The sequence below is a fragment of the Pelodiscus sinensis genome, chromosome 21 (assembly GCF_049634645.1).
Source record: "Pelodiscus sinensis isolate JC-2024 chromosome 21, ASM4963464v1, whole genome shotgun sequence".
In the NCBI taxonomy this organism is placed as follows: Eukaryota; Metazoa; Chordata; order Testudines; family Trionychidae; genus Pelodiscus; species Pelodiscus sinensis.
The window spans coordinates 6,937,595-6,962,952 of NC_134731.1; the positions used below are offsets into that span (position 1 = coordinate 6,937,595).

General features: G+C 40.3%; 1 protein-coding gene across 14 annotated transcripts in view; it reads right to left on the minus strand.

Moving 5' to 3' along the window:
* BCAS3 (BCAS3 microtubule associated cell migration factor) overlaps positions 1-25,358 on the minus strand; it is a 593,281-nt gene that overhangs the window by 372,195 nt on the left and 195,728 nt on the right. For all 14 annotated transcript variants that reach the window (XM_075904719.1, XM_014581354.3, XM_075904717.1 and 11 more), the window contains 2 exons: positions 22,528-22,792; positions 1,029-1,179 (listed from right to left, as the gene is read on the minus strand). In XM_075904719.1, coding sequence (XP_075760834.1) covers positions 1,029-1,179; positions 22,528-22,792 — 416 coding nt within the window. The remainder of the gene's footprint in view (positions 1-1,028; positions 1,180-22,527; positions 22,793-25,358) is intronic.

Genomic DNA, 25,358 nt, shown 5'->3' on the forward strand with positions numbered 1-25,358 from the left:
TAATAGGGATGTCAGTGGTTTACCAGATTACTGGTTAACCGGTGACCCAGCCAGGCAGGCGCAGCCCCGATGAGGGAAGGGAGCTGTTGCAGCCTTCCCGTATCGCAGGTGGAGAAGAGGGGGAAGGCACGCCTGCCCGGGAGGAACAGCCCCTGCCCGCTCCTGTTTAAACGTTATATTTAATCGGTTAACTGCTTAATCGGTTAACTGATTAAATGGGATTTTATATCCCTAGGAAGTAATCCACCAAATAGGGGGTCTTAATATCATCATTTGTGGATCCGTTCTCCACTATGCTAGGTGCTATATAAAAAGGCAGCTCCTTTGTAAGTACCCATGAGTGACTGCTGTGACGGATCAATGCAATCAGAAGAAAATGTATCTAGTCTTCCTTATCTTCATGCAAGGTGCATGGGATGTATAGAAGCTGGTGAAAATGAGGAGGATTCTCAAGGTTCTGATGAGTTATGTTTTATAAAAAAAAATATTTAAAGACTGGCTCAATAGGGTACTGGCAGATTTATGTCCATATGATTTTTCTAAATACGTACCTATATTCCCCTGGTTTGCTGCCTTTCCATACATGATACACAACTACCAATATGGCTGAAGAATTTAGAAATCAAAAGCATATTAAAAGCAAGTTTTATTTAAGGTGGAATGTATTCAAGAACTCAATATTTGATCCCATATAAATCAACTCACAGTTCCTACTTTTCCTTATACAGAACAACAGAACACTAGTGTAGAATATGAGCATAGAGTTGTTGCAAGAAAATGATCCATCCAAACAAATATTTATGCTTCTGAATTCTTAGACAGATCTGTTTTATGTTTTTTTACATAATTGGCATTGTTATTCTTACTTTCTACCCCATTTTGTGCCACTGAATTATATGCACACTGAAAACAAAAAGCATAAATCAGAAAAGCTTCATTAACATTCATCGTGAATTAGCATAATCAATTAGTTCTGTGAGTATTTTGTCAACGATCTACAAATAGTTTTAATAAGAAATTACACTTACCCTGTGCGTTTGGTGATAGTCCCTAAGGTCATTGGCTGTTTGATTTGTGCAAGAGGCACCACCACAGTCAAACTGGGAAGAGGCAAGAGTCGTGGGTTCCCAGGATTATTATTAGTAAAATTATTGTAAGTATCTTGGCTATTCAGTTTACCTTGAAGGAATGGAAAAAAAATAAAAAAAAATAATTACTGGAAACTTTTCTTCATTTATCATTTCTGACAACAATCTAAAATTGAGAGTTTAAAATATACACTAATAGATTTCTATTGATGAAGAAAAAGAAAAAAATCTCTACAGAATTCATCTTAAAACTACAGAAAAATATACAGAAGCTGATAAACAGTAATAAAATTATTTTTTATATCTAAGGAGATGGGAAAAATTGTCGCCTAGTGTAATAAAGTCAATCATGGTGATACTGTTCTAGTGAGTGAATTTCTCATATCAAGAAATTTCAAAGTCCAACTAAAGAAGCAGACTCCAAATCCAAACTGTCTATGGAAAAGGTAAACATTCTAGAAAGGATTTTTTTTCATCCTGTAATATCTCTTACTGTGCTTTACATTGAGAAGTTCTGAACAGAACTTTTTTGCTGCCTGCATGGGTGAAGGGAATAGCAACTAGCTTCACTGACAAAGGGATAGAAAAATATATTTATATAAAGAATAAAATGAAGGAAAATTAAGCTAAAATAACTGAAAAATCAAGAGTTTATTATGCAAAGAAACAAACTTCATAGTCCTGAAAAACAAGAGAAATAAAATAGCCAAAATAAGTATTTTTAAATGAGAAAGAACATCCCCCCCCCCACTAAACTTGTTTTTTGTTTCAAATTACTAAGTCACAAGGTCTGTTTTGGATATATGCTTACTTTAGATATGCTTCCCTACTTTCTGTATCATTCTGCAACAGCAACCTTCTATTCGTCAGTTAGAAAAGGAAACTAGCTACAAATTTCATGGCCAACAAGGAAAGAAAGCAAAGAAAGAAAGCAAAGAAAGAAAGAAACCAAAGAAGCCAAAGAAAGAAAGAAAGAAAGAAACTAAACAAAAAAGGGGCCAGTCTGTTTATAATAGAATCAAAAGTGCTTTAAATAGACAAGCAACTGTGAATTAAAAGGTTTAGATCATTAACTTGTTTTTCTGTGTCCCTATAATGCTGTGAAATGCTGGCTTTGTCCTTAATAAAAAGGAAGCCATATTGGGAATTAAGTTCCTAAACAACCGATGCATTCTACATAGATATTATACAAATCCCAGGCCAAATCCATACAATCCTGACTGAAGTGCAGCCACCTTTTTTTCAAGGAAGAATAACAGCAAAGAAAAGAGTTTCTCACAGGAAGCAGGCTGAAAAGCTATAATGGTACTTCAGATGGATTGAAGATAGGAAAAGGAAGGCGGAAAAATCTTAATGAATGTCTCATCTTCCTAAAGACACTCAATGCTTCCTTTAGCTTCCTTTTAATACTATATAACCGTTAGCTTGGGGTTTTGTGTTTGTTTTTCTACCAAGTATGTAGAACTCATTGTTTTAGGAAAGCACACAAACAAAAAACAAAACAAAACAAAAAGATGAAATTGCAAAGTGTATTTTGTGTTAGATATCTGGTCTGAGCATTAATCAGCATGTTTTAAAAGAAATGACAAAGCCTGAATTAATAATCAGTGTTCTGAATAGTCTCCAAGTTCGGACTTCATTTATAAGTATAGAGATTTTCCTGAACTAACTTGGGAAAGAAATACATAGAAAGAAAAAAACCCTTCATGTTTAAATTAAGCCTGCAGCTTCAACTCCTTTTTTAAAAAAAATCTAGTGAGTTTCCTTGAAGATTCATTCTTGGTTCATATGGAAAGACTAACATTTTCTACATTTCGCTGTAATTAGTTACTATAATATGTCATCAAGACGCTTTTTAATAAATGTGTTCTTCTCTATATATTCAATATAAACAGCAACGTTCAACACAGAAAACAGTGATGCTCACAAAAGTGATTCCAAATATCTACATCTTGTTTGCTGAATTCTGTTAGGAATATGATGGCTAATTGTCATTTTGCACTGATCAAGTTCTGCACCCCATCCGCCTGTTGCAACAGTAATTTATATACAGTACATACCATGAATCCATAATTACTCAAGGCACTCAAATCTCAGTACCATACAGCAATTAATTAGCTTTCCAAATGCAAAGCTGCCACTGAATTCAATAGGATTTCTTAGTGCAGGAAAAGTGAGTAATCATAAATTAGATCTACGCTGAAAAATGCCAAGCTCCTTCAACTCCCATTAAAGTTGAGGGATCCTGTGGGGCAGCTGAGGACACTTAGCTGTTTGGAGGATTAGATCCTCCTTCAGGAATCTGAAAAGATACCAATACATGCCCATGTGCACCAATTAGTCACTGTAATGTTTGTACTTTACAGAGTGAAGGGCTTAAGGGTTAGTGACATTCTTGAGTTGTTTGATACATTATGCGTTGCTTTACTTTTTACATTAAATATTTTTATGCTGTCTTTAATGACAACCAAAGAAAGACAAGAAGAAAAAAGAAAAGAACAAAGATATATTAAAAGGGAAATAAAGATGCTTAACAGATGAGAAATTAGAAAATATAATGTTCTTTTTCACTTGTGTGCTTGTGTTTTGTGAACGCACTAACGTAGATTTTATTTACTTTTTTAGAAGCAACGTACAAAGAATTGTTACCGTAAATCCTATTTCAATTCCTACCTCAATCATACTGCAGTCACTTTGCAGTCAGAATTAACAAAGAAGTGATACTTAACTACATGAGGTTTGTTTTCAAGACTGTGACTTCTGGTTCTTTAACCTACCTTGGAAAACCAATCCTACACACTTTCTTTTCTGTTGTTTTTAACAAAACACTACGCCATTTATTATATTAAATGAAAACACTTTCCCTTCAATCATCACCAGTGTTATCACTTAGACCTGCACTAGAAGTAAGATGCTCTCATTATAACCTTTTGCAGATATTTTCTACAGAACCATATTCATTGCTGTCAGTTGAAAACTGCATAAAAATAACTATATGTTTAAAATCAAAGTTTCATTATTCACAAGCATTGCTTACAGACTGTGCAAACAGTCACTCTGCCTTTGGGATGAAAGAGGGGCGTTACAAAGTAACTAGATGTAGGTAAGAAACAAGATGTTTGGCTTGTTCATAATTTCTAGGACAGAAGGATCTTTTGAGTCCAGATACCTTAGATTTAAAAATAAAGTTTCCCTGACTGAAAGGATACAAGTTTAAATTAAAAATTAACCAACCCAGTCATCAAAATACTCAACATTTCACAGCAGAAATGAAGTTTAAAGTAAAAGAACCAAACATAACAGATGCAACCAAATACCTACCAATCTACACTTTCTTTTAAGCCAAGTTTAGTGGCATAATTTTGAAATTAAATTCACCAGTTATGGTGCAAATCAAATAAATAATCATAATGGTGCAAAAGGGTTAAGAGAAAAATTTTAGTTTTTTCAGGAGTGAGTAATTTGCTAGATAATTTGACTTTTAAATAAGCGCTACTTAGTGCAGATGAATCAGGTTAGGAAAAAATGTAACTTTATATAGAAAGTAATAATTGCTTTCATTTGAATTATATTTGGATACTTTTAGTATGGAAATGTACAATAAAGTGGTATCTCTATTGTCTGGACAATGTTGCCTCAGTCCCATCATAAAGATATAACCTTGACTTCTTAATTGCATAGCCGTGGGGATACAGTAAATGCACTCTGTGACTAGGTTTTCTTTATCATGCATTCAGCAAGGGTTATATTGTACATCCACTACTGGAAAGAAGTGGTGTTCCATAGATTACATTTAGCAGCTCAGGGTTTTTTAAAACTTTGTACATGCTATTGTATCTGTCCAAAAACCCAATAAAAAAATTACAGCCCCCTCCGCTCTGGTCCTCTAGCCCTTAGAAGCATGCAACTCCCATTGTAGCAAATGGGAATTTTCCACTCAAGACAGTAGGATCAGGCCAAAAAAGCACAAAGAATGCAGTCAAGCATCAACACTATTTCCACAGCTCAAGCAGTTGTTGATTCCCTGTCAAACAACACAGCAACCCAAGTTTAAGGCTGCCAGAAATATCAACATCATTTGGTACAGTGAAGAATCATTCAGCATCGCACTGACAAATTATTCTGCAGAATGTATAGCGGTTAAATCAACACTTCAAATATACCTATTGGTAAGTAACAAAAAGCAGGTCTACAGTTGCAACAGACTAGCTTTCCTAAATGTTGAAAATTTAGCCTGAAATGACATGCTCATTTCAGAACCATGTTTTCATACTGACAATTGCGCATAAATCAGGCAGGATCCTGCCTGATTGACTTTTCCAAGAATACCTTCTATAGCAATCCATTCAGAGGGAACTTAAACAACAACAACAACAACAACAAACAAACAAACAAACAAAAACCTCCTGGCACCTTTATAATAGACATGCCTTCGTAAGGACTGGAGGCAGAACATTTTCACTAGCACATCCCTAGCTGTGGATCTCTCTTCTTTGGTGATCTGCCAGTGTCTGAGTTCACTGACCTTCAGAGTTCAGAGCAAGATGCATCATTTTGGTTAAGTATTTATCTGTCTATGGGATATTACTGGAGAGGGGTCCCCTCCCCCCCGCCCCGTCGGGCTGTGCAAGAAGGATCTATTTTTACCATCATTTGTGGTCATGTTAAGGTTGTTGTGGGATTTTTTACATGTGCATCATGTCCCTTCCCTGTATCTTGGCACTCCCAGGTCCCAGTCAAGGGCCAGAACACCAACCCAAAGACAGGTTTTGCAAAAATTCCAAGCCTAATTTTACAGGTTCAAGAGGAAGAGAAAGTTTGGATAAGCATCCAAACACCTACACTGAGCTAAACCCAAATCCTAAACTTAAGTCTTTTTTTGCCCTGAATCCAAATTCAGCTTTTTGGATTTCCATTACTGCAACTGGTTCTCGTTTTAGTTGCAGCTGTTGCTGAATTTCAATCGATGAATGTTTACACGGAGACATACAGACAGAGAATAAGCCATGAAATTAGATGAAATTCATGGGATGCTCTTGCCTTTTTAAAAGGTATTCTAACAGCAGACAATTATTACAAAGGACATTTCACTGGATAAAGTCTGCCTACTGAGGCATGAAAAAAATAATTCACTAGTTCTATCTTGCGTACCTACTGGCATAAAGTCTAGAATAAGTAAACCTCCTGTGATCCATTCAGTGTTCTGAGGTTTGTTTTTTGTTTTTTCTTCCTCTCCATGCATTTTATACCACAAATACTCACAGGAGAAATGGATTAAGTTGATGATAAAAGCGAAGAGAGAAAATAACAATGGGCTTTGTTATTACACAGAGCGAACAGGCTGTCATGTCAACTTTGCAGGGGTATATTCCCAAACCAGTCATCATTAACATACTCACTTCCACTGAAAAAAGGGAGGCCTGAAAACGCCGGACAAAAGAAATCCCAAAAGACAAAGTAAAAACAAATTAAAAGCACCATTATAAAACACAGATGCTATAAGAAAAATAAACTTCACAAGATTTACTGGTTTTTGACAAAGTTGGACATTTGTGGAAAAGACATCAGCCGCAACTCTCAGGTAATGCCATTGCAAGACTAATGTCATTTCAGTTTTACCTTTGCCCACCCCCTTAAAAAAAAAAGCAGATTATGAAGAGTTCTTAGCTGCTGAATACATTGACTGAGGATATATGAAAGTGGCAAATCACCAGGACCAAGGTACTTCTGAAAACTGGGCATTGGGTCGATGACTGCTATAGACAAACTTTTACAATATTTCTGAAGTTTACTTCAAAAAGCAAACCCAGAATAATGTACTGTAGGCAGCTAATTCATACAATATAAATGACAGAGTGAGTTGCACATTTTTACTTTTTTGAGAACTGAATTTTTCCAGATATGACAGAAAACTTCACTTTGACCAAAACATGCTGGATTACTTCTAATACGTTATAAAAACAAGCTGCATACTGAGTTGATCCATGATAGATTGGGCTTGGTCTGCAGTCAGGTAAGATACCAAGGCGCGCCTTCCTATAGAAAATTGCACTTTTAGAACTGACAATAAAAAGTTGTGGTTACTTAAGGAGCAAACCCCATCAAGTGTTGATGGCCACCAACTTCCATTAACTAGAGAAAGGGATATCTAGAACTTCACTGTCAGGCTCTCAAATCACATGTGCACTTTCTAATATAGGAAGGGGAATAAACACCAGAATACAGGTACATTCAAATACAGCTTATATATGCTACTGACTAAATTTCCCCATGCAATTTTAGCTGGATACAGTATTGTAGCACTGACTCATGTCAGCTGTTGTGGGATGGTAGTGTGTACTGTGACATTTCACTCTGAACATAAGTAAGGCAAGCAGGTTTTGGCCCTACATAAGGTTTTATATTAGGAGATTGGGAATAATAAGCATTCAATTTGTTCAGCATTGTTTCCAGGAAAAAAAACCTTAGTAGAACTGAACTTCTCTTAGCTATATAATAAAATGATAAGTTTTTTAAAATTATCCTGTATTTCCTTGTGTTCTCATTCTTCCTTGTATTATTCCAATAAAACTAATAAGTAACACAATTTTGGCATTTAAAATCAAAAGTGCTTGGTCTGCTTTTAATATCTTACCATACTTAACAGACTAAAATTTAAACTGCACCAAATATTTTAACAGAGTTAACATCAAGTATCTAATATCCTGCAACTTACTGACTGTACGTAAAACACACAATAACTTGAGTCTACACAATCACTGGCAGACTACGCAACAAGAAAATGAAGCTTTTTTAGCCCTCATTTGCTTCCTATTGTAAAAGATTCCTCCACCCAATACTAATGATTCAACGCACAACAAATACAATCCTTTCTAAATTTAAGAGAGGATACTGTTAAAAAAAAAATGCGTGTGGCAGTTTGTTTTGGTTTTTATTCAACACGAAAAGTCTCATAGATGAGAATGAAAAGCTTCCCAGATACAGTCCCAGGACTTTCACCCTTGTTTCTGACCTTTCCTCAGACATGTTCCAGTATAATCTGTAATCTACTAGAGTCGGAAGAGGAAACAACGGTGCCCTGGTGAGAAACACTGCCTTGTGACCCAAACAGAGAACTCTGTGCAAGCAATGCTGGCTCACAGAAGCAGGCTGGGAGGGTATTACAGATCATTTGATAATATTTTAATTAATTAACAACACCCAACATTAATTACTGTCAAAGAACATTTTTCTTTGAAGATGCCACATATTTAAATCTCCCCACAAATATTACGTTTTTCCTGAGAATTGGATATGCAGTTACAGGAAACTTTCTAGTTCTAATTAAAATAACCACTACCTCTTAACATTGCAACTGTTTCATGTAGCAAACTGCTAAGAACAAGATTCATTTCACAGCCTAAGTCTGAATATTTCCAGCAACACTTTTATTAGACACAAACAGACTTATAGCTATGGCTGCTATACACAGGGTAGGCACTCTTCAAGTCAAATTTTTCAAAGTTACAGTGGTGTAAATCCAAAGTAAATCACACAAGGCAGAAATGTTTACACTGATGGGAGCAGAATTTGGCCTTTTGTCTTCATGAAGTTTAAAACCACTTTTTTTGTTGGTGTTCTATAAAATGGCTGCATCTGTTCTCGTGAATGCACTGGGAAAGCAGACCTTTCCTTGTCTACGTAGGAAAAGATGAAGCATTTGATGACAACAGGCAAGCCGGTGCACTTACAACGCTCCCCTGAGAGGCACATGCACTAGTCCAAGTGTCTCCAGGTATAGGGAAAGCAAAACTTCTCTGCCTGGCTGGTGGAAGGAAAGTGCCCCTCTGGCCCGGGATCTCACCCCTTCGATCTTTGCACGCTTTTATACCACACCCATCTGTGCACTTCTCCACTGCACCCATCCATTCCCCAACTGTGGCTTCCACTACTTCCCTTCCTACGCTATCTCCAGTTGCAAAAAACCTTTCACTGCCCCAACCACAAGCTAGTCTGACACCCTCAAATCCTCTTTAGACCCAGCGGGTAGGGGCAGAGGAACTTACACCATTCACTACCACCCTCACCTCCCTGCAAGGGTATATTTACAATGCAATTAGACACCTGCAGCTGGCTCATGCTAAGGGATTGTTTAACTCCGGCACAGATGCGTTGGACTGCAGGCAGCTCAAGCTCGACCCTACTACCTCGCAAGATCCAGTCAGAGCATCTACAACACAATTGAACAGTGAGCCAGTGTGCCAGCCGGGGGGGGGGTTCATTGCAGTGTAGACATCTCCTAGGGGTGAAATATTGAAAACTCTGACTCTGCTTAGGATTAGAACCCACGGCCTGGGAATCTGTACAAGCTGTCGGTGATATACGGCAGGCAAATACTTGTATTTTGCACATGCTTTTTTTTTTAAATGGAAATTAAATCTTTGGTGGCACACGCACCGACGCAAGGGTGGAGACCTATGCAACTGTGCCTGAAGTAGCCCCGGTGACCGGATAGCAAGCCTCTTGTGCATACATACGTGGCGTCCCATGCTAGCAGCTGTGAGACCTTGCCAGGGAAACATCCATGATCTTAGCTAACTCCTAATAAAATCTCTCACAGGAAACTTGAACCTAAGATCTGTTCCCATGACAATTTCTCCTCCTCCTCCCTTGCACCCGGAACACTTTGTTATGCTAAGAGTTACTTGTAAAAGTGGCAAGGATAAAAAAGCGCTGAAGCTTTTGGCTTGGGAAAAGAGGGAATATAAATAAAAGCTTGCGTTGAATTTGTAAACAGGTTTAAAAGTAGATCAGGGCCAATGTCTGATTGCATAATAACCTTTCAGGGTCCCTTTCACTGAAAATATTGTTGGCCCAACCCTACAATCCGGAGGGTAAAACTTGCACTGACATGAAAAAACAAAAGCCAAACCCCACTCCTGATAGCCAGCTGTGGACTCCACAGCTCCTTGCAGAGGTAGGAGCAGACTGTAGCACTGATACTTCTGGTTCGCCCCAACTGGTGATTGCCTGGGAAATCAGCTAAAATGGCCTCCCATTGGCTGAATCATCTCCAACAAAAACCGGCAGCACGCAGGGAGGGCCCCAAGCGTTCACTGTGCTCAGAGTCATGGATTCCAGGAAGAGTTGTTGATAATCACTGCGGTTATTGAGTTTTCTTGCCCATTTGTAGATGTTTTATAGCAGATCAGTGGTGCAGGCCTTGGGGTGACAGGCATATGCTGTTATTGCTCCTCTTCCTTTTTCTCCCTTCACTGTGTACACTGAAAGGCCTCTGTGTCTTGGTGGAGCCTTGCAAGAAGTTTGGATGACATGGGTGAAATTCAGACAATGGAAGGCCTGGTGCTGTCGAGAGGCAAGAGGATTCCTTGCTCATGGATTAGAATAGACTGATCACTGGCGTTTTGGCTGTGGAAAAACACAATCCCTTAGCATGAGACATGGGTCACTTTTAGGGATGTAACAGACTAGTCCCTCGACTATTTGCTTCCTCTGGCCCTTGCTGTCTCTATCAGAGGCAGCAAGGGGGGAAGCAGGAGCCGGTGCTGGGGGGAGCCAGCTTAAAAGCTGGTTAGCACCATCTCCATAGGGGACAGGGGGTTGTGAGGACCAGGTGCGAGCTGGGAATCAGCTGATTCTTGGCTTGCACCCAGTCTCAGAAGCTGTGCCTCTGCTTTTAAAATATATTAAAGAGCCTGCCAGCTCTTAATTCATTTAAAAGGCAGAGCCGCAGCAGGGTTAGCTCCCAGGGCCAGCTAATCCCACTGCAGCGCCCCCGCTTATCGACTAATTGACTAGTCAATGGAAATTCAACTTTTGTATAAGAACGTACAGGTGATCAGCTTGGTAGCCTATCTGCACCCAGACCTGTCTACATGCAGTAAAGAACAACCTTATTGGGTAGAGTACAGAAACAAGCGATAAAAAGCATGCTCTCCCCATTTTTTAGCTTGCCGGCACCTAATATTAAGGTTTGGCTTAAATTGAAGGATTCGATTTTTGCTGGTAAAGGTTGGTAAACATCGATTTCACCATGCACACTCCAACTGACCAAACTATCTCCATCAATAAAGTAATCAATATGTATAGGTAGGGAATTTAAGAAATATGCTCCTTACAGTTTGACTTCAGGATATTTATTTGTATATTTTTCCATGGGATGATGACTGTGTGTGTTTCACGGTTATAAAGATTTCATTTGTTGAACCTCAAAGTCGACTGCCGTTTTGATCATCTGACACCCTCCCCATAATTTTCCCACAAATGTGAAAATTTACATCTATCAAAATTAAAATAGGTTTAAAATAGACATTGCTATTGTCTGTTAAAATTATTAAAAACATCAAATTCTGCTATTTTCCCCTGGTACTTATTTCCATGTCTGCAGTGATTAGCAAAAACATTATTATGATTACAGTAGCTCTAGGCAGATATCCGACCCAGGATGCACACTCTTTATTTCTTCTAAATGATATAAAATAATATGCTCAGAAAACCATTGCATATGAGAACCTGAGAAAATCACCCTTGGAAAATTAATACAAAAAAGTGACCTGCAAAATATTAAAACTGGTGGGGGGGGGGGGCGCGAAAAATAGGAATATTTCTCTCTCTCCCCCACCCACCCACCCCATAGCTCTGCTTTTTTACCCATGACTATTAAGGATGTTTTCTGGCTCTGTGACAGCAGCATGACTCAGGTCATGAGAAGTGTCAAAGATGCATTTCCTTCAGATGGGAAAAAAAAGCAACTGATTTTAACAGCCGGCAAAGACTCAGCAAACAAAATGAGCTGATTTGGCTTATTTAAGAGGAGTGAAGATAAACCTTCTAAAAGATACAAGTACATTTTATTTCCAGTCTTAACACTTAAGTTCCTTCCCTAAAATGTTTGGATTTTTAGATTACCAAAAAAAGGCATGTTTCATTTAAATACAAATAAAAAAACTGCAAGACAACAGGATTGGTCACCATTTACTGCATGAGCCAAGGCTACTTGTTTGCAGCCCACGGTGCAGTCTGGGTTTATGCGCGGCTCAACACATGGCCGGCGGGTGGGATCCTTTGAACATGGCTTCCAATGGGAACATGCTCCACAACAGCGAGACGTCTCCCAGGCGGCGTGAGCACTGAAAGATGCAAGCAGACGGGGCTGGCTGGAACACAGGTACAGGGTGTGAGCATTTCTAAGCCCCCAGGGAAGAGGTGCCAGGAGCGCTGAGAAAGAAGCTATTTGCATATATTTGCATATATATTTGCATGTCTATGCAACCACACTTAAGTTGCGGCCCTTGGCATGTGTTGAGAGTATCATCGTGGCTCCCGGGGCTCCCAAAGTTGAGTAGCCCTGGCATAAGCAATCAATAATTACAAACACACAGGGTTTGATTCAACCCTGCAAGCACTAGGGGTGATAACACATAGTCACTACACGCATACTGCAGTTTTCTACAGAAATCCACCACTAGGGAAAACACGTTTGCACTAGTGCCCTTCTCTGGCTTCCAACACTGAAGAGTGTTGGAACCTCATCTCCTGAACCTCATACCGTCTATTCCCTTCTTACCATAACTCACCCACTCTAGCTGCCCTGTTCAACCAACAGCTATCTAACAAGAGTCTTTCACTATCCCTCATCAAAACCTCAGCTGTCACATCTCCGCCATCAACAGCTGTACCTGGACTGCATATCCCATCTCACAATGTACCTCTTTCTTTACTATGGCTAAGTCTATACTGGCTCTTTACGGCGCCATAACTTTCTGCCTAGAAACAACCTCTCCTACTGGGAGCCATGCTCTGCTGCTACTTACTGCCCACATGGAGGAGGTTTACATAGAGCGTTGGGAGAGACCTTTCCCAGTGCTCGTTCCGTGGCCATACTTTCAGTTTCAAGTGAGGCTTTGCTTTAAAGTATAGACAAAGCCAAAACGAGGGAAATAGCTCTTCTCTCTCGGATACCCGCTGCATCATTGTCTCCTGATGGTTTGGCTTTTGCACCTTTCCCGGCAATCAATCCACCCTTCCCAAGGTGGTTAATAATCTCCTTAACTTCACCGATCACAGCTGTCTCAAACTACTTATCTTCCTTGACTTCCAACCAATGTTTGAGATTTCCAACCACACTGTCTACAAGAACATGCTGTCCTGTTCTTCTTCTCACCTGGTTCTTTATTTCTGGTGGCAAAATGTGCTTCTAACACTAACCTACAGCTCTATCAAGCCCCGCCCGGTACGGCTCTGTACTCCGCCCTGTGCTGACTTGTTCTTTTCACCTAAGCACATTATTTCTCTTTAAACACTGGGATTGCTTTTATTCAGATGATGCTCCACTCTCTCCTTTGAAATGCAGTTCCGCTCTGAAAAGCAGCTATGCAAAAATGTCATCAGTCACCTCCTCCCTCTGGGTAGTCGATTCTGCTCCCCATAGGAACTACAATAGGTTTTCACAACTTTTTACTTCTGCAGAGCCCATAACGCTGTGGCTTCTATTCCTTTTTGTGAATCACCGAGAGAATTGTTCAACCCCATCAGAGACAATGAGATAACCCGGGTGTCACTGAAGGCTTAATCAACAGGATGAGCCTTTTATTACCAGCAATGTATAAGAAGCAAACAATTCAACTTGACTGTCACAGCTCAGTTCACATTTGCAGGGTTTACAGGGCCAAAAACCAGCCTTTTATTTATGAATTGTGCCCATCTGATGGGATATAATTGGGGAAAAATAGAAATAATTATCAAAGAACTTCATGACACCATTTTACAGGGTCACTTTTCAGAGCACAACTCATGATCCCCTTTTACCCAAGTCCCTCTCCACCTCCAGCAAATCCACACCTGACCCTTTACAAATTTTCTTCATGATGAGGTCACCAGGATGGAGATGATCCATTTTTTAAAAGAAAACTTCCCTGGGGCCCTCATAACTGTAGGGTGTTTCTCTCCATTCTCAACTCTTGCCTTTTCCCCACCTTTCAGCTCTGTCACTGACGGCTCACTCTGCTCTGCCGTTACTCCTCTACAGGTCCTCCTAGGCAGATTTCCAAAGCACTGTTTGCATCAGTCATTGCCTTGACACTTCCTCTGCTACATCAGTCCAACATGCATTTGTCACTTCCTGCCTTGGTAACGACAAATCCATCCTGAAGTAGCTCTCATCCAAACTTCAGTCTGTTCAGGATGCTACCACATGCCTTTTTTCAAATGTACATGCAAAGGAGATATCTGCCCCGTTTTCTGAAAGCTACTCTTGTTCCTTCATCCACAGTCATGCTCCCTACAAAGCCCCTCTCTAAAACACCTATATCCCTACTTGAGCATCTGAGGTGCGAAATGTTGATCGAACAACTGGTCCTACACTTCCTAGTCCAGTATTTCCCAATTTTATTTGGCCACTGAACCCTTTTAAACTCGAAAGAATTTTGTGGAACCCATTATAATAGTCTTATATACGGAGCTGAAAAAGTAGACCACAAACAAGGATAATAATAAACAAATGCTAAACAAGGTCATGAGATCAACATTTAGTTTAATTGCACATATTTAAAAACAAAAATCACATTTAATGTAAAAAAATAAAGCTCACACTAATATGCATTATATTGGAATTTTCTCGCGGAACCCTTATTTTCACTTCGCGGAACCTAGGGGTTCCACGGAACACCATTTGGGAAACACTGTCATAGTCTATTCTCCCATGTATTCTACATTTGTAACCCACTGTCATACTGTTACTGATGGGTATTGTGTGCTTTCTGAGCAAAGTTCCTGGCCAAGAGATCAAGCGTAATACCTGGAGTTTTCCCAAATGGAATGGCCTATGTCAGCTGTCAACGTGGCTGTTATGACAAGGGCACCCAAGACTGCCAGAGAAGGTGGAGGCAGGGGGAGAAATCATGAAACCCCACAGATGCACTCTGCACAGGAAGACTTGCAAGGAATTAACTTGTGATATATTTTAAGTAGCCCATTCTCCAACTTGTACACAAAGGATTTACGAGGGTAACATTCACTGACTGCAACATAAATCCCTTTTGCATTAATAAGAAAAGAAAGAAGGTCCACTCTTCTGACATCTGGCCTGCATAGTACTAAACAATAAAGATAACCAAGAGCATATTATTTTAAAAAGTAGTTTGCTTGGAATCTTTGCCAACATAAAACAATAAACTAGAATCTGATGCAAAATCTTCCTATGACACTTGTAAAACAATTTGTTAAAACTTCTCGAATAGGCACCAACAAATGGATGAAACTAAGTTTACAACAGGAAGGCAAGGTAAACAGGATGATAAATAAGAATATTCCCATGTCATTACAACATCAACCTAAATCAACAGAATAGACTAAGCTGGATTCATTGCATTAATAAAGTTGAGAAAACATCGCCCTCTAGAGGGTGTCTAATTAACCATTTCGGTTCAAAGGAAGCCTTTTCTGCCTGCCTCCCAATGTAAAGAAGGGTTGTGGGGAAAAGAAACAAAATTAGGTTTCATAGACAAATTTAGAAAATTAATGATCTGAAGGTATATTTCAAGAGGAAAATATTTTATTACAATGCAGATCTAAAGTGACTTGTTTGAATTCATCAAATGAATAGGCATTTCAAATAGATAAGGAATCAGGCCCACATGATGGCATCCTTCCGTGCATCTGTAAATTTTAAAAAAACTGATTTGTACCAGATAAAGGCTACAATTAACAAGGCAAAATGAAAACCTACAAGAGACATTTCAAATTGGCTGATTTTGATTCCTGTTTATAGTGCTAGCTATTAAGTTAAACTTAGAAGAGAATTGCCCTCCAGTGCTTTAAGCTATTCTACAGATGATTTTCTTTGAAACTATTTTTGTCTGCCTTTCTCTAAATAGGTGGTTTCTCAAGCGAGTGTGACTTAAAGGAAACCAATCTGTTTTCAGGAAGGCCTGATGACATCATTCCTTTCAACTCCGTTTTCCCATAAGAATTCTTCTAATAAAAAGAAGTTTCACTCTGGGAAGTAGTGAAATGTGACGTGAAAATATTTAAAGCATCCGAGATGTGTATGTTTATCAAACTGCTGGATTTTGCCTTTCATGACACCACAACCACTACAAATGAAAGAAGAGGCAAGGATGTGGGAGAAGACATACTGTAAATCAATAAAAATCAAAAAAACCTTTGCAATGAAAAAGGATTATTCTGTACAAAGAATAAAGTTTCTAAACAGTCAAATCCATGTCCAAAGATACTATGTACAAGATTTGTTTTCCTCAGTTCTAAATTTATGTACTGTATTTCAGCTGAGGCGTAAAATATAAAACAGAACCAGCCTGTTTATGATTGATTTTTTTGGCAAAATCTACAAAATCCAAATAACAACTTCAATACACAATTAAATGATACAGAGAAACAAGTTCAAAAATCACCATATTATTATTGATTTTTCTAAGTTGGTGGAACTGCACGGTACAAGGTTCAAATGTGTGGTTAATTTATGTTTACATTGGTGATGCGGACTCGCAGGAAAATCGCTGATCAACAAAAGCAAAACGCCACGAGGAGATTAAACAAGACCTTTAGCTCATTGTCCGTGGCGTGAAAAAAATAGAGTCTGTAGTGTATTGCAATTTTTATATCAGATGATAAAATACTGAGCAGCTTGTATAGGGCGTTCCATTTTCAAATTAAAGCATTAACACTTTAGGGCGAAATGCTACCCTTGGGCATGAACACTCAGCTGCCACTGGAGCTAACAAGAGCTGCACATGTGTAAGAATTTGTCCTCAACTATTTAATGAGGAAATCCACACAGTGTGCCTCTGAGACAGGTGAGCGCTACTGTTCCCACTTCACACACAGGAAACAGCTATGCAAAGCCCAATTCTGCTCTTTCAGGCCACTGATGTCACAATAGTCCTATAATAGTAAAAGCCCATAAAAGGGCAACAACTTTACTCTAGTACAGTATCACTGACAACACTCTCTGGCAACCCAACTGAATGACAAAAATATACCATGGGTGGATTAACAGATAAAATAACTCAAACAAAATCTGTGTTGTCTATAAAAGGTGCAAAGGAAATATCTCTTTATCAGCTCTTAGTTAACAGTTTCCTTTACTTCATTCTGCTAAAGAGGAGCACAAGCAAACAAGAGTAAAGCCAAAACATGATTCATTTAGAGATGAATCCCACCCTGATAAAGGTTTACACTGTGTGGGTAAACAATTTGTAGATTATTTCTCTATTGTACATCAGGCAAGGGCTTTTTTGTTTTGACTTTGACACTAGTATGAAAAATCAAGCTGGAAAAAATATACCAGAAAATATTTATAGCCATACAAAGCAAGTTCAAGTTAATGTGAATGAAATATAATACTTTTGTTAGTCCAATCAAAGGGTAATACGAAGGCTCTTTGGCCACTAAAATCCATTCTTCCAGGGTAGGATTATATTACTACCATTTTAATATGAAAGAAGTATTAACAGAACCATTATTAGCAAAGGTCTGCTATGCAAGTTTTCTACATCTTAAATGCAATATTTCTGAATTGCACATAGTACTTGGTTAAGAACATCAAATCAGGAATGTACAATCAAGAAAAGTCAATTGACAAGGATGGCATTCTGTACTACAATCTATTTGGCCATCTTTACCTTGATAAAAAAAATGGAACTGCTAACTGTGAGACCTACAGATACCTCAGTAAGCACTATGCACAGATAAGTAGCTATGCTAAACGCTCACCATATACAAGTTTTTCAGCCAGTATAGGACTAATATCAAAGAAAAGAGTTCTACTTATAATTTACTGTGATCTTAGCAAACACTGATTGACCATTCTTACTTCCCAGGCTGCAGATGCACAGAATTAAATAAGTTACGATATTTTGAATTTAAAAAGCATCTTTCAGCAGAGGATCTTAAAGCACTTTAAAAAAATTAATTAAATCCCAAACCCCTTAAAACACAGATTATGATTCTCATTTTACAGGTGTGGGAAATTTTCATATAGATAAATAAGTTCCTCAAGGTCACACAGCAAGTCAGCGAAGAAGACTGGTATAGAACCCAAAGGCCACTCTTCTTCACTAATCACTAGACCTGACAGGAGACAACAATAACTCTTTGAAATGAAAACAATACACAATATCTGCCTATTTAACCATATACTATACCAAGGAGCTGTTACAATCCTGTGTCAATCTTTCTTAGTTCGTGGACTAAACCACTCATCGCAGTTTCCTGTTAGTCCAGCTGCCACACATGTCCACCAAATCCTTGCAATGAAAGTCTTTGTGAACTTTAGTTAATTATGTTTTTCAAGTATACGATAAAAGTATTTTTAAAAAGCAAGGCACATAATACAGATTAACCATCTGTATCCTTTCTGTATCCTTTCAGTCCCTTAAGTACTTTTTTGACTGTAAATAGGCACAACATGAACATCTAAATAATACACTGGTTAGAAGTACAGTAAACAGATTTTATCTTAATTCTAGGACTTGGTTTAAAACCCCCACCTTATACACATTTGCTTCTGGTCAGAAATTTCATATTTAATTTTGAAGCAGAACAAGGTATGGCACAGAAATTTAAACAGACACCAAGACCTCTCTTTTTTTTTGGTTTTGTTTTGTTTTTATTTTTTGCGGGATTTGAGTCCCACTTCCAAATATCACATTCTAAAATACGTCATTACTATATTCTCACATGCTAATTGCATTCAGTGAACATACACAGGTGGTGGCATGGACAGCGGCAGGTGGAGAAGGAAGAGGAGCTTTTGCTTTTTTGAAAAAGGCTGCAATGTTCTTTCCACATTCCTACCCACATTTCACCAGTGATTCACTATTACAATTCAGCACAATGCACTGCCAGTCTTTCACCATCTATCGTAATCCTTGTTCCTTCCTTAGACAGACCTGAAAGTACCTGCCTGTTCACAAGACCAGCAGTGCATCTCTCTCCAGATTGTCAGATCCCTTTCCTCAAACTACAAAACCAGGCTAACGTTGTGCTCATCCCCATTTCTCTTTCACCCTCCTTCCAATTTCTGTTTCATTACCTTCCCTATCCCTAGCTAAGCTTCAGGAAGGAAAGACTTCCCTGGGATCTGCACATGGCTCTCCATGGTGCAATAGTGGTTTCTAATCTTTTGCCAACTGACTTGCCGTAACTTGGACTGCAGTGACACCCTGTCTGGTATTATGATAAAGGCTGTTTTCACATTTCTAGAAAACATCTCACCAGCTCAACACTTACCTAAGTTAAATAATTCCTTTTATTTTTTTTTAAAGTAATTATTCAACTGTTTATAATCTTCCAAGCACATTTTCAAATTAGGTATGAGAATCCATCATTTGAGGCTTCTAAAAATTGTTCGGAGAGACAGACATATTTACTTAAACGCGTTGATCAAAGTCTTCAGACACAAGTAGCATTTTCTGAGTGCCTCAAATTTGGAGCACCCAACTGACCGTGTCCAAAAAGGGCCTAATTTTCAAACACACAGTCTCTGTGAATTAGGCCCTATTAAAAGCGTTGTGAAACACGAACACCCTCCCCAAATTGAAGCACCGCAACTCACGAGTCAGTTTTGAAACACCTGGCTTCTGTTTCTTTGGAAATACCACCACGCTGTGGTGTGAATGTGTTAGCTATTTCCCCAGTTCAGAAAATCTGTCCATTACAGAAATCTCTGGGCAGACTAATCAAAGCCAAATGAAATCTCTTAGTTCCTCTTTGAATATCAAATGCTAAATCTCTTTAAAACTTCAAATGTGTTTAGGAAACTGGTAAAGGCACAACTTACTGTAATTTCTCCTGACAAGAAACAGATTCAGATGGATGAAAGGTACAGCAGTGGAGAGTTCCTTCCTGTTCGCTATGTGACATCAATTGTTAAAAATGATTGGATGTGTTACAATCATTATTCGCAGCAATCTGATGTCTGCTCCAAGCATGTCACCCTGAACGGCTGTATGGTAATGAGAGGAGTAGGCTATGCTAACATCTGCATCAATATGTTGAGGAGAAATGAGAAGGCACAGATATTTCTGGCCCCCTCCTGACTTTCGCAGGGCATTATAATCAGGAGAGGTGCTACTGTAATGGCAATAAAGGAAACTTTTCATATGGACAGAGCCGTCCCGCTACAGAGCGATTTGGGTAGGCTGCCTCTGACCCCACATTTTGGGGGTCTTCGCTACAGCTGCCTCAACCCTCCTATGGATGCGGCCCAGGGTGGCCAGGAGAATTACAGAGGGCCTAGTATGGGGCAACCACAATGGGTTGTTCCCCCACCCCCACTGCGGTGGCAGGAGCAGGAGTGACAGCCTGCTCTGATTCACCTCACCCCACCCCACCCAAGGAAGCAGAGCACCCCGGCCCCAGGGCACGCTGCTTCCCAAGGCCATGGTGAAGCAGAGTACAGCAGGCTGGGAGAGGGCGGTGGGGCAGAGCAGCACAGACTGCTGGGTCATTCTGGTTCCTGCCAGAGTGTGGGGGGTGGGATGAGAACAGGGGGGCGGTGACCCTGCTGCCGCCCCGCAACAGGCCCCGGTAATGCACTGGCTCCCATTGCTTGGGGAGGGGGCTTTGGACAAGTGGGCGGAGCAGGGACAGGGCTTGGGAAAGGGGTGGAGCGGGAGGTGAGGCGAGGGGTTGAGTGGGAGGTGAGGCAGGGGGGTGAAGCAGAGGCAGGGCGAGGCCTGTGGTTGGGGGGGGGAGCTTGCCCTGGGCCCCCACACGTGGGGCACTGGGGGGGGGGAGGGGAGAGAGGTTACCCCAGGCCCTGCTAGTGAAAGACCTGCATATGGGCAAGTTTTTTAATCAACAGATCCCACTACATTGGAGAAGCCCCGGGGAGGCAAAGGGGGGGGGGGGGGAGAGAGGGAAGCTCAGCTTTTAGACTATGAAGGAGCGTTCATTTCTCTGAAAACAACAGGCCAAGACTCCCACAAAGGTGATCCTAATCACACAGAGGACAACCATGAAAGCAGGAAGGGGGAGGGTACTAGTGTTCATGATCTGTCTGGCCCTTTTAACACCTGTCGATTGGCTGTCGGGATTCCCTACCCTTTCTAACCTCCTGTCCCAATGACACTGTAGGGGAGACCTAGGCTTCCTTTCACACATCAGCAGAGGGGACATATTCCTCATTTGGGAGGGCAGCTTCAGGATCCCCAAACAGACCTTCATTTATTCCAGGAAGGAATACACAGAAATCATTCTAAATCCAAAGAGCAACCAGAATGCTAAAAAATTACCCCGTCAAAGAGAAGGGCAAAAATGAACAGTTGGTTCCAAAGCTCACAGCCTAGAGAAGCAAGAAGAAACTGAGGGTAATTAGGACTGTGGATATTATTATAATTTCCGACCAAAAGTTGTGATCTCCTGGATGGTGGACTCTGCTTTCTTGATGGTTCACGGCTCGCGAGAGCAGCACAACATCAGAGTGGCTATGGAAAGGCAAGTCTTAAAGGCTTTTTCTTTTTTATACATTTATTAACTGCACGGTTAAAAGAAAAAAGCTAATGAGAAAAAACAGAATACTGTCCTGTCAAACTCTTTGCACCTGGAAGGTCTGGTGGCAGACTTTGCCCAACCCTGGGCAATGTGTGTGTGTGTGCGGGGGGGGGGGGGGGGGGGGTCCTCGGTCTCAGGCCCCCGACAAGGGGAGGAGACTCAGGCAGAAGGGGCGGAGCTAGGGAGAAGCCAGCCTTCAGCACAGCCAAGACCACATCCCGTCTCCCCCAGCTAGCCCTCAGCACCACCAGGACTGTGCCTCACGGGACCGGGATGGCAATTTAAAGGGCCTGGAGTCCCAGGCCCTTTTAAATCACTGTACCCTAGGGCAACTGCTGCCTTTGCTACCCCTCCTGTCAGCGACCTTGCACCTGGCTTCCATGTTTTCCCCACAAACAATAAAGATTAGTCTTCTGGGTGTCCAAATGTGCTCCATCCAAGGCTGACGAGCAAGGAGATTCTCAGACAATTTCATTCACAATATGGACAAGATTAGAGACCTAATGATAGCTGTGAAACAAAATCTGAAATGTGAAAGCCTCTAACCTTTTCATTTACAATGGAGACTATTAAAATGGCCACTTTCCAAAAGTTTATCTCAGCAGGTTCTAAAGTAATACACTCTCTGCCTTGCATATTTAGAGGGGACCCATCCCCATAACAGCTAGGTACTTTGCACATTAATACTTTATCACAGATTGCATGTACTGTATTTGCAGCCATTCAATACAAGGCACAGCAGCATCACCTTACGTGGAAATACAGATTACCTGGATCCAGTGTTACTGGAAACTGCAGTGAAATCAGTATTTTCTTTTTTAAGATACTGATGACAACTGAACATGGAATGATACAACAGCGGCTTAGTGAAACAGCCGACGTCGGAAAGGCACCCCTGACCACACAGAAGAAAAAGGGGATTTACCATGAAGAGGTGAGCCGGATGGGCTGCTCGACAGGCCTGGGACAGGGCTGCAGCGGCCTCCTTGTTTAGATGTCAGCTCCTGCTCAATCTCTTCCAACCCCGCACTCTTCTGGAAACGGCTCATGCGGTTTACCACCCGGGGTGACATGTGTGTGCGGACACAGGGCTGGCCGCCGTAGGGATTGATGGGGAACACATGGGAAGTGCCCCGCAGGGTGCTGACCACCACCCAACGACAGTCATGGCTGAAGGAGATGTCTTGTACCTGGAAAAATGCAAAAATATGTAGGTGTCGTTTCACAATCTTACTCAAACATGTTATCATTGAAGAGACAAGACTGAACAGAAAATGTTATAAATGCCCACTAATAAGTTCAAATCGATAGAGGTTGAACCTCTCTAGTTCGGAACCCTTGGGATTTGATTGGTGCTGAACCAGAGAATTTACCAGCCCACGGGAAGTTAATACTATCTAGCAACATTACCAACACTGCCACTTACTGGACTCCTAGAAGACATCTAGGGATACATTAGAGCTAAATAACAGCACAGAACCCCGAGAGCCAAGACTGGTGGCTATAAACAAACTTTATGGGACTACAGGAAACTTGTCCACAACCTGATAAGTGGGTACCCAGCTAACTCAAATCATGCCGGACTACAGATGTTGCAGACCAGAATGTGCCGGACTAGAGAAGCTCAACCTGTAGTTTGATTTTACATATTTCTGTTGAACAGAAATCACTGATCTTTGGTCCCCAAAAGAAAAGATTCAGGAAGCCATTACAACTGCATGTTTGATAGCAGGCAAGGTGCACAGTATTTGCCTCCTCATTTTAATTCTCAAGAAACATGGCAAATAAGAAGTAAATAATCAGCAACAAAATTATATTCATGCCAACTATTTGGAAGTGGTTCAGCGGTGAGAAGAAAAGGCTAGGAGTGTCAGGAGCTAACTTGCTGGTTCTGACTTTAAATGCATACGCTTTGATTAGTCACCTAAATCCGGCCCCCTCGGCTCATGGCCCTACTCCCAGCATTGGGGAGCCTGTGCTGGCACTCCAGCTTCCCTGCCACGGGGCTGGAGCACACAAAATATACTAGGCTTGGCCCTCTAGGCTCTGGTGTGTGAGGGGAATGTGGCGAGTGTCTTTCTTCTTCTCAGTTCTCTCCACATCAGTGAGGGTCCGGTGGGTTATTTTTGCGTCTCACTGTGGGTCAAAAAAGTAATTTTAACTACTACCTGATCACTAGAAAATTATTTCAATTTCTCTATAAAATGAGAAAAGAGCTTTAATGAATCAGCTGTTAAAACTCATACCATTAACAAAAAGAGAAGATCCCCACAATGTTAGTTCAAATATCTTTCATGCATAGGAGAAGCCTGGGTCTTTGTTTCACCTTCTCCTTAAATATCATCTCCAGATTGAACATAAGTAAAACATATTGTCTGACAGCTCATGAAAACAAGAAATCTAGTTTAATGTGCCATAGAGCAGTCATAAAACAATTGTTGTAAAAATGTTTTAAAAAGTAAAAGTTGGATAAAAAGATGTGAATGGGATTGAACATGGCAGACAAACATATAGGTGAAGGGTTACCTTTCATTTTACTTATAAACAGCATAAGCTAAATAAATACACTTCAAGCTTTCACAGAAGCCAGTTTTACAATACATGAGGATCTCAAATTGGAGTAAACACTGATAAAATCTTGACAAATATTTCAGAAATGTGCTCCTAACATTCTAGACAAAAGCAACAAGTATTCAAAGCGTAAAAGTTTGCAACTGAGGCCTGAAATCTTTGAGATAAAAAAGAGATTTAAGTCTTGGGACGTGTGACAAGATATTTGGCTGACAGACTGTTACGATACAAAATATTTCATCAACATTATACAGTACAGAGAAACTGAAAAACACCATGACACACCTGCTCTTTTCAGTTATGGGGACATAGCCAAATAATCCACTAATGATATAGTTACACAAGGCCCTAGATATCTGACAGGCTGAGCACTTTCAGTGCATCTAGTATTACTGGTATATAGTCATTTCATAAGCATTTAAAGCTCCTAGTTTGTCTACAAAGAGTTTCATCTTTACAGACTGCTCAAACCAGACTGGAGGCCCAATACAAAAGAACAAGAGCCAAAAGAAGTGAAACCCCATAATCATAGGAAAAGAACGCAATTTTTTTCTATGCCAGAATCACACACAAGAACGACCTACAAAATTACATTCTCATTCTCAGTTACCGAACAAGGCTGTACTTCGGATCTCTTCTTCTAGGGCCTCCCCAAAGCTAATTCTCCTGTCTCCTATAGGCATAGTAATTTGTGCCTTCTTATGCAAGCCAGACACCTGAGCAGATCATCCATCCTTAACACCTGCTATTCTTTTTAAGATTCAGATCAAAATTCCCCTCATTGTTTCCAAAAGTCTCTATTCTCTTCCTCTCTATTCTTCCGTTCAGTCCTGCCACAAATATAAAACCTGTCTCTCCTACCGCGCTCTACAGTCTGATGATCTTGCTACAAGAGTCTTCTCCTGTGCAGTTTCTGCCACCTAGAATATGCTTTGGTAGCTGTTTGGAACAGTGGCTGGGGCTCAGGTAGGTATTCCAAGAGAAATACTGAAACAAGCTGACCAGGAATTCTATTTCTGAATCAGCAGTGTTCCAAAGGATGCGTGCAAGCAGGGTAGTCCATGAAACATGTGTAGGAGGAGTTCCGAGGAACATGCCCTGACTCAACAATCAGCAAGAACAATGGAGTACTTTGTTGGCATACTGGAGAACTGAATAGGAGTGTTCCCTGTATTCTGAGCGCTT